Below are 9,532 nucleotides of genomic sequence, written 5' to 3'. Positions count from 1 at the left end.
ACGCCCCCAACTGGGGGTTGAGCCTGCAACCTGGGCATGTACCCTTGACTGGAATCGAACCCAGGGCCCTTCAGTCCACAGGCCAATGCTCTATCTACTGAGCCAAACCAGGTAGGAAATAGCATTCTTATTTAAAATTTGTTTTATTGAGTTCAGAGAGGAAGGGAGAGGGAGAGAGTGATGAGAATCATTGATTGGCTGCCTCCTGCACGCACCCCCCTGTAACCTGGGCATGTGCCCTTGACCAGAATCAAACCTGGGACCTTTCAGTCCGCAGGGCTCCTCTCTATGCACTGAGTCAAACTGGCTAGGGCTCGTTGTGGTTTTGATTTGCTTGTCCCTAATGACTAGTGATGTTGAACACCTTTTCATGTATCTGTTGGCCATTCATGCATCTTCTTTGATAAAATGTCTTTTCCAGTTCTTTGATGGTTTTTAATTGGATTATTTGTTTTCTTGCTGCTGAGTTGTATGAGGTTTGGTTTTGTTTTTAATAAAAGTGGGGAGGAGCCCTAACCGGTTTGCCTCAGCAGATAGAGCGTCGGCCTGCGGACTCAAGGGTCCCAGGTTCAATTCCGGTCAAGGGCATGTACCTTGGTTGTGGGCACACCCCCAGTGGGGAGTGTGCAGGAGGCAGCTGATCGATGTTTCTCTCTCATGGATGTTTCTAACTCTCTATCCTTCTCCCTTCCTCTCTGTAAAAAACCAATAAAATATATATTTTTTTAAAAAGTGGGGGGGAAAGTACATTTAGTTGTTTATATGGAAAATAATATAATAATAATATAAGAATAGCTGTGTTTCACATACTCACAACTGTAAACCTACGTTTGCCCCACCCTGTATTTTGGATATTAACCCTTGTCAGTACATGGTTTGCAGATATTTTCTCCCCTTCTGTAGGTTGTATTTTTGTTTTGTTGATTATTTCTTTTGCCGTGCAGAAAGCAGCTTTTTAGTTTGGCGTAGTCCCCCTTGTTTATTTTTTATTTTGTTGCTTGTGCCTTAGGTGTCGTATCCAAAAAACCATTGCCAAGACCCGAGTCAAGGAGCTTTTTCCCGTGTTTTCTTCTAGGAGTTTTATCGTTTCTGGTCTTACATTTACATCTTTAATCCATTTCAAGTTAATTTTTGTGAGTGGTGTAACTAGGGGTCTAGTTTCATTCTCTTACATGTGAATGCCCAGTTTCCCCAGCACCGTTTACGAAAGAGAGAGTCTTTTCTCCGCGGAGTATTCTTGGCCCCCTTGTCAGATGTTGGTTGAGTGTCCATGCGTGGCTTTATTCCTGGGCTCTTGATTCTGTTCCATTGGTGTTTGTTTTTATGCCAATACCATACTGTTTTGATTGTTTTACTTTATAATATAACTAGAAATCGGGAAGTGCGATGCGTTACTCAGGAGCAGATGCAGGATTGGTGGGATTAACGCAGTCCTGGGAGACCTCTTTAAAAAGACGAAATTGCCGGGGGTGTTGGAAAGGGCCTGTACGAGGGACCCGAAGCTCCTGGTTCGTGGTCTCAGGTGTGTCCACGCCTGCCTGGTGGGTCTCAGGCTTAGTGTGCTCAGCTGTCATCTGAGGAGCTTGTTCAAAATGCAGGTCCCCGTGGTTGGGATGAAGCCTTAGAAGCTCCTTTGAGCACGTTCTCCGGTGACTCTGCTCCGGTGCAGGTAGCTGTGAGCCTTACAGTCCTAACGCGTGGCATGCAATCAGGCTGAACGCCAAGCTCCGTCCCCTTTCCCCAGCTGCCTCTACCTGGATTCCCGCCGCCCCCCACCACCCCCAACAGGCCGCCTTGCATGCAGACAGTGGTTCTCAAACTTGGTGGGAATGAAGCCGCTGAGCCCAGTGACACCTGGGTCTTTGTAGTTTTATCAAGTTCTCAGGTGATTCTGGAACCTGCCAAAGCGTGAGAGCCACTCCATGAGGCTTCAGCCTGGTCTCCCTCCGTCCTTCATTGCACTGACCAGTCCTTGCTCCTGCCTGCCATTTCCCCCACCTGGATGCTCTTCCGCCTCCTCTCCACCTGTGACCACTCTGCCCACGGCCAGTTAGTCCTTCACTTAACCACTTGTATGCCATAAGCTTCTATAGATGCAAGCGGCGGAGCTTTTTAAATTCAAAATATCGCGGCGGTTAACTGGTTAATCTTATTTTGGATCACTCATCTGGCCCGTGTCATACATCCCAGCGTGCAGAGGGCTGGTTTTTCTCTTGTGGCTGTTCCATTTCCTCCTTTTCATAGACTTTCAGTGTTGGGCAGGCCCTGAGAGGTCATCTAGTCACCTCCCTCCCGCCCTGAGCAGGGAGGATGTGGGGGTGGCTCTGGCGGGCAGAGGACCAGATGAGAGCGCGGCCCTGACCAGCTTTCCCTCCACCACAGGGGAACAGCCTGCGGAGGGTGACAGGTTCATCCACGAGCCGGACCTGGCCTTGATGCGGCGGGCGGACTGTGAGTGCCCTCTCCCCCTGTGCGCTCCCCTGGGTGTTCATTCCCGGAACACGCCCGGCCTCCCCCCTCCCCCTTCCCCGCCATCTCTCTCTCCCAAGCTCAGATACTGAGCCTCTGTCTCGTTTTCCTTCCCAGTGATTGTGGCAGAAGTGACCCAGCCGGCGTTGGGTGTAGGCTCCGAGGTGGGCCGGGCCGAGGCCTTCAATAAGCGAATCCTGTGCCTGATCCGCCGGAAGTCTGGCCAAGGTGAGCAGCCAAGCCCTGGATGGCCACGCCCCCCGCCCCCAGCTGAGCACCCAGCCCTCAGCGCCCTTTCTTGGGGGGCTGAGTAGTGTCTGTCCCCAACAAGGGCTGGGCAGGCGAGGACAGAGGGCGTGGGAGGCACCGTCACCTGCCTCTGCCCCCAGTGCTCTCGGCCATGATCCGCAGAGCAGCCGACGGCTCCCGGTTCCAGGTGTGGGACTACGCGGTGGGCGAGGCGGAAGTCATGCTGGACCGATACTTTGCAGCTAATTCTCCCGAGCAGCCGGCTTCCTCCCTTGATCCAACCCCTTGACTTCACCCCGTCATTAAGTTCTTCAGACCCCCGACTCTGCTCTGTACCGTTCCTCCCCGAAAGCCCAGTACAAATTAAAAGGCATGTCTACACTTCCAACTTGTCTGTGTGTGGGGTGGGGTGGGGTGGGCAGGGCCTCAGTAATGCCCCCCTTCTTCCCCCAAAACACTCACTTTGCGATGCAGGGAAAACCTGCAAAACTCTGCAGGCCCCCAAGAGGGCCCTTCCTAATGCGCAGGCCCCTCCCAGGAACATTCAGTTTAGAGGGAGGCCGACCCAGGGGATGGCCATCCGTCTCCTCTGATGCTGGGCTGGGTCTGGGGCAAGTCTGTGCCACATGGACCGTCATTTCCCATTATCAGCCTAGGTCACAGGGTCAGCTTTGGGCCTCGCTGACAACAGCAGAGTCTGGAGGTCTAAAGAAAACTAGAGGAGGGTTGGGTGTGCGGGAAGCAGGGGAGTTAGAACGGGCCCGCTCCAGAGAAGTATATGAAAGAAGTTTATTCGGTAAACAGAAGAAGGTGCTGCAGATGCTGGGAACTGCCCCTCGGAGCACCCAGGACAGGGGTCAGGGATGAACGGCCGGCCCCCTGGCCCCGCAGCTCCGGGAGCTCCCTGCATCCTGCCCCTCAGTCATAGCCCTCATCCTCATCCTCATCCCCGAAGAAGAAAGCGTCCCGGTCCAGGTTCTCTGACTCCTCGTCATAGGAGAAGGTGTCGTTGTCCAGCTCCTCATCGAACTCGTCCTGCTGCCACTCGGGCATGTCGCCTTCGCCTTCCTCCTCATCCGTCTCCAGCCCCAAGGAGCCTCGGGGCCTGGGGGGACAGATCGCCATCAATAGGGAGAGCGCCAGCCGCTCAGCCCCAGGGAGGCCTGCCATATCCCACCCCCCTCTGGGGCTCCGCCCACACTCACCCACTGCTGGGCACGTTGGACCCTTTCGCCTCCCGGGCCTCTAACGATGGACTCTGGAGACCAACCCGAAAGTCCTGGCAGAGACGGAGGACAGGGGAGCAAGAGAGGAGAGGCCACTGGGCCTCTGCCCAGCGTTTCTCCAACCAGCGTCCTCCGAGGGCCTACTAGGTGCCATGCTCCTGGCAGGACGTTCCCACCTGCTCTCCCTCCCCCATCACAGCACCAGAGGTGTCTCCAGGGACACAGGATACAGGTCAGCACACTGGCCTTGCTTCAGGAGCTCAGGATATGCTCATGCCTTTCCTACTCGTGACTTGTCAGTCTGTCCGCTCCCTGAGCGTGGGACTCCTAGTTCAGACTCAACGTCGGCGTATTACAGCTGGAAAGACTCTCAGCTCCCTTACTCAGTGGACTCCACCCCCTGACCCCCACTCCTGGGATTCTGAATCCACATCTGGGAAGTGTGTCTGAAAAAGTTCCCGAGCAAGGATCTGGGCTAACTCCTTTATTTTGTAAGAAACGCCAGGAGGTTAAGTGGCAGGGTCCAACAGCACCCAGCAGGCTGGCCAAGGGGCTGGGACACCCCCAGGTCTCCTGGGTGCTGGGCACGGGAGGTCCAGGTGGGGCGGCCTACCTGGGTGGAATGCTGCAGGATGGCGAGCAGCCTCTCCTGGATCCGCCGGAGCAGCTCCAGGCCCATGTGGAGGCAGTCGGCCCGCAGGAGACGCAGGGCCGAGGCCAGGTCTCTGCACTGCAGCAGGATCTCCTCTGCAGAGGGGGCAGGGCGCGGGGGCTCCCTCCCTTCTTCCTCCCTCCGTCCCCTCCTCCAGCAAACCCCTACTGCACTCCCACCAGTTCTACCAACACCTAGCAGGCCCAGCGCTAGACACCCATTCTCCAGAGGCTTACACTCGAGTGATGGGGACAGATATCCTATATGATAAAGAGGCAATATGCAAATTAACCCATACCCTCACACAATGGCTGCCTACGACCAGCTGGTAGGGGAGGTTAGTGAGGGACGACTAAATGACTGATCAGCAGGCTGCGTGGGGTGCCCAGGCCGGCGGGTGGGAGGCCATGAGGGGCGACTAGGCCAGCAGGGGTGGGGGCAGTTAGGGGCAACCAGGCCAGCAGGGCAGTTGGGTGAGGGACGATCAAGCTGGCGGGGGTGGGGAGCAGTTAGGGGCAACCAGGCAGGCAGGTGAGCGATTAGGAGCCAGCCGGCCAGGATTGTGAGAGGGATGTCCGACTGCCAGGATAGGGCCTAAACCGGCAGGCAGACATTCCCCGAGGGGTCCCGGATTGGAGAGAGTGCACCGGGCCTCTAGGAGATATATATATATTTCTATTTCTATCACGAATTTCATGCATGAATTTAGTAGTCAAATAAAAGGTCAGGTGAAGACCTGTGCCCTTAGGCACTTACAGCCTGTACTGTATGCCTTTCCAGCAGAATTTTAAAAGGCCTGTGGTGATGGGGCCATGAATGAGGAACAACGAAGGGACAGCGTGAAGGTGGGAAGCTGGAGTGGGGTGCTCAGGGGGGGAGGGGCAGGAGAGAGGACTGAGCGGGCAGGGGGCAGGCCTCACCCAGGAGGATCTGCAGGGCATTGGTGTGCAGCTCCAGGTTCTCCGTCTGCTGCTCCACCACGTCCATTTGCTCCGTTTCCTGGTTGTAGAAGCTGTACACGCAGGCGTAGGCCAGCACCTGGGGACCCAAGTCAGGCCTCCTGCTGTGGGGAGGCACCTGCCTCTCACCTGCTCCCTCCTCCTTCCCTCCATCCAACCGGTCAGAAGACAGCTGCCCAGCCCACCAGTCCCCTTGGCACATTCCCCCACGCCCCACCCCCCAACCTTTCGAGCCTGCTCAAGCCCCCGGCAGGCGTCGCTGAGGAAGGTGAAGGATTTGGGTGGGGGCACCTCATGGATGGCAGATACTCGGTTCCACAAGGTCACAGCAAATTCCTGTGCAGAGGAAGGTGGGTCAGCGAGCGCGTGCACACGCATCCCTTCAGAACAGCACCCATCGATTCGGCCCTTGGGCCCCTCCTGGCCTCTCCCCCACCCTCCCCTCCTCACCCGGGCCTGGTGATGGAAAGTACACCTCTCGTTGTAGTCCTGGAACCGCTTCTCTTGGCGAGCTGCCTTGCTCACCTGTGAGACACAGAGGGGGCTACTGTGCTTCTCTGGGACAGTGCGGGCTCGTCAGACTAGCTACCATTCAGAGGCCTTCCCACGCTTTGCCCAGATTCTCTCTGTAATCCTCAGACTCCGTGAGATAGGTCATATTATTACCCTTTTACAGGTGAGAATGCTGACGAGTGGACAAGTAAACTGACCCAAAGCCACATACCAACTGGAAGAGCCAGGTCCTGACTCAGTCCTTGCTCTCCGCTCTGCCCTGCTGCCCCGAGAATGCCCAGCCCACCCAGCCCTCTGTAGCCACCTGGGGGTGGAAGTCCCACCCTGGGCCTCTGCTCCCCATGCATGGACCTCCCAGGATAGACCTCCCAGCACTGCAGGCCTAGGTGGCTTCTGTCTTCTCCCCACTGAGAGAGCCCTCTGCTCAGGGCCCCTCCTGCCTGCCTCTGGGCCTCTCGCTCCTCGGTGCCCAGCCCCTTACCATGGCAGAGCAGTTGTAATAGTCTTTGTGATTTGGCTTCCAGGACTTGAGGCAGCGCCAGCAGAATCCATGGTTGCATTTGGCGCAGGTCATGCTACGGAGGAAGCTACCTGGTCAGAGGACTCCTGCCTCTGGCCAGGGCCGCGCCAGGAAAGCCAGGGGCCTAGATGCACACGACGGTGTCCCTGGCCCCTCCACGCCCTAGCCTCACCAGTTCCTACTGAAAGCCCCTGGCTTCGAAGTCCCCCACACACTAGACTAAACCCGGGGAAATGAGCTGCGGGCGTCGCTCTGGAGGGTGCCCGGAGAGGGGAGCTGAGTAACTGCCCTTGTTGCTCCGCTTTTCAGAAGCCCCACCACCCCTTTCTCACCACCAGGCCCCTACTCTCTCCTGTGCCTGCCGACTTCCCCAGGGCCCCCAGCACCCGTTCTTACTGCAGACACCCTTCATTCTTCTCGATGGGAGTCTGACAGCTGGGACAGCGCTTAGAGATGAGCTTGGCCAGGTGCTTGCTCTGGGCCTCCACACTCATGCCATCATAGTAGCCGCCATCATCGACCCACTGAGACATGTGGCCACAGCTGGCAGGGTAGTGTGCCTGGAGCAGGACGGGGAGGGGAGGACACAGCCCAGCCCTTACTCAGGGGGGCCCTCCTGCTATTGTTCGAGGGGGCGGGAGGGAGGGAGGCTCCATTTGGAGGATGACGGGAGGAGGAACAAAGCTCCGCTCGGTGGCAGCGGATGAGGACAAGGCGGAATCTGTGTGCTGAGCAGGGCTGGGGTGGGTCAGGGCTGGGCGGGCGCCCACCTCGGGGAAGCTGCAGTTGAAGCAGGAGGCCCAGCCACACTTGGAGCAGGTGGTCCCTGAGCCCAGGCCCTGGCGGCACAGGATGCGGTCACAGCCCTGGGGGTTGGTGCACCACGTCAGGTTGGAGCAGCTGTCCACGTAGCCACGGAGCAGGGCCTTCTCGTACTGTGGGGACAGAGGGGCCACAGGCGAGGGCCTGGCTCACTAGGTCACCACACCTCCAGGCCCCCCGCACCCGCAGTCAGCCCACTCCCTGGGGTCTCCCCTCTGGCTGTGCACCGGGGCCTCTCTCGGAGGAGGGGGTACCTTGGAGATGACCTCTGGCGAGGAGACAATGGCACGAATGAAGGCTCCCGTGGGCTGGGCCGGGCAGTCGGCAATGGGGCAGGTGCAATTCATCACCAGGTTCTGCTCGATGCGAGTTGTCAGATACTCATTCCAGCAAGACTGGGAGGGCACAGGAGGGGTCGCTCAGGGTCGTGTGGGAGCAGCACCGGGAGGCGGTGCCCTGGCCACTCATCGCGCACCTCTCCCCGCTGACGCAGAAGGCCAGAGACAAGCAGCTTCTAGGTCAGCCTCACACTGACCCTAATCTTTCTGACTTCCACTGATTTTCCTGGGATTGGTCCGAATTACAGTTGTCTTTGAGGATACGTGGGCCAGGACAGCAGCCTAATTATAATTATTGTTGGGATGGATATAGAGGGAGCAGGTAAAGAAAATTAAAAAAATAAGAAAGATTCAAGTTCCACGAAAGAATTGGCGAGAGCAAGAAGGTCAGAGAGGAAGGAGGCCGGAGGTGGGCCCCCTTCCCCGCTGGGCGGCCTCTCCCCCTGCCCCACTGCTCACCTCAATGCCTCTCTGGAGGCTCTGTCCCCCCGGACTCGGCCTCTTCTCCACAAAACAGACTTGCCCACTGCAGCTCCCGAGTCCTGAGAAACGGCCCCCCACTCCTCTCCAGTTCTAGGGTCAGAACCTTCACTCTCCTGAACCCTTGTCTTGCGCCCATGTCACCGCCTCACCCTAAACCAGGCCACCGTGGACTCCTGAACTGCTGCTGGAGCTGATCCCAAAACCTTCCACCCTGTCCCTCCCCATCAGACCCACTTGGTTTGTGCGTGACCGGCAGCCCGAGCTTCCGGAACACTCCGTAAGAGCCCTTCCCTCACACTGCGGACAGCGGAGCTTTCCAAACGACGCACTTGACCCCAGGGGAGGACATGTATCTGTGGTAGCAAAGCTACAGGACAGATGGGAAGCACTGGCCTGGACTTTCACTAAACAAGGATATATTTTTATGGATTTTTAGACAGTGGAAGGGAGAGAGAAACATTAGTGTGAGACCGACACATCGATTGGTTGCCTCCTATACATGCCCTGACCAGGCCCAGGGATTGAACCTGCAACCCAGCCACATGCCCTTGCCTGAAAATCAAAACCGAGACCCATCGGTGCATGGGCCAATGCTCTAACCACTGAGATACACCAACCAGGGCAAACCCCTTTTTATATAGTGAAAGAAACCCAGATAAATGGAGAAGTTGAATGCAAACTTCCCGTATTTCCAAGATAAAACAGGACATTTCTCCAAATTCAGACAGCTACTTGCAGGCACATGGAGGCGGCAGGAACCCTCACTGCCACAGAGGACAACTTGGCTGACCGCTCACCCTTAGGTACCCCCTCAGCTCTGGGCTTGCCCTTGGCTCATGCTGTTTCCACTGCCCAGCCCAACTGGTATTGGGTCTCAGGCACTCTGACAATCCCACCTGCCACTCAAGGCGCATCCGGGGAAGCCACCCCCAACTGCTCCAGGCCCCGGGACTCCCCACCCTGAGTCCTGCCTTTCATTTGTGCCATTTGCCCGGGACTTAGTCACAGGCTCCTCCTCTGCTGGGCCTTGTCCATCAGCCTGTTTTCCTCAGTGGTGTTTTTAGGCTCCCTGTCTCCACATCGCTATAGGTGGGGGTGCCCCAAGTTCAATGTCCTGGGCCTGTTTCTCTCTCCCTGGGTGATACCAGCCAGGCCTCTCTACTGAATTCTGAGTTTGAAAACCCACTGTCTACCTGCCAGTCCCACACAGGTCACGACAAGCAGCTCCAACTTCATGGACACAGAAGACTGCATTTCCCCTCAAAATCCTGTTCCCAGGCCCAACATTTCCCCCAAGCCAG

General features: G+C 57.0%; 2 protein-coding genes across 2 annotated transcripts in view; one reads left to right on the top strand and one right to left on the bottom strand.

Moving 5' to 3' along the window:
- DNPH1 (2'-deoxynucleoside 5'-phosphate N-hydrolase 1) overlaps positions 1–3,069 on the top strand; it is a 7,362-nt gene extending 4,293 nt beyond the window's left edge. The window contains exons 3-5 of the mRNA XM_006776445.2: positions 2,383–2,451; positions 2,587–2,697; positions 2,859–3,069. Coding sequence (XP_006776508.1) covers positions 2,383–2,451; positions 2,587–2,697; positions 2,859–3,007 — 329 coding nt within the window. The 3' untranslated portion in view covers positions 3,008–3,069. The remainder of the gene's footprint in view (positions 1–2,382; positions 2,452–2,586; positions 2,698–2,858) is intronic.
- A 416-nt stretch (positions 3,070–3,485) lies between these two features.
- CUL9 (cullin 9) overlaps positions 3,486–9,532 on the bottom strand; it is a 38,085-nt gene continuing 32,038 nt past the window's right edge. The window contains exons 33-42 of the mRNA XM_015572211.1: positions 7,665–7,805; positions 7,359–7,523; positions 6,985–7,148; positions 6,550–6,643; positions 6,006–6,080; positions 5,781–5,891; positions 5,517–5,634; positions 4,558–4,691; positions 3,924–3,997; positions 3,486–3,823 (exon numbers count right to left, since the gene is read on the bottom strand). Of these exons, the coding sequence (XP_015427697.1) occupies positions 3,637–3,823; positions 3,924–3,997; positions 4,558–4,691; positions 5,517–5,634; positions 5,781–5,891; positions 6,006–6,080; positions 6,550–6,643; positions 6,985–7,148; positions 7,359–7,523; positions 7,665–7,805 (1,263 nt within the window). The 3' untranslated portion in view covers positions 3,486–3,636. The remainder of the gene's footprint in view (positions 3,824–3,923; positions 3,998–4,557; positions 4,692–5,516; positions 5,635–5,780; positions 5,892–6,005; positions 6,081–6,549; positions 6,644–6,984; positions 7,149–7,358; positions 7,524–7,664; positions 7,806–9,532) is intronic.

Source organism: Myotis davidii, unplaced genomic scaffold, assembly GCF_000327345.1.
Source record: "Myotis davidii unplaced genomic scaffold, ASM32734v1 scaffold167, whole genome shotgun sequence".
Lineage (NCBI taxonomy): Eukaryota > Metazoa > Chordata > Mammalia > Chiroptera > Vespertilionidae > Myotis > Myotis davidii.
This window is presented reverse-complemented; position numbering and strand designations above follow the sequence as displayed.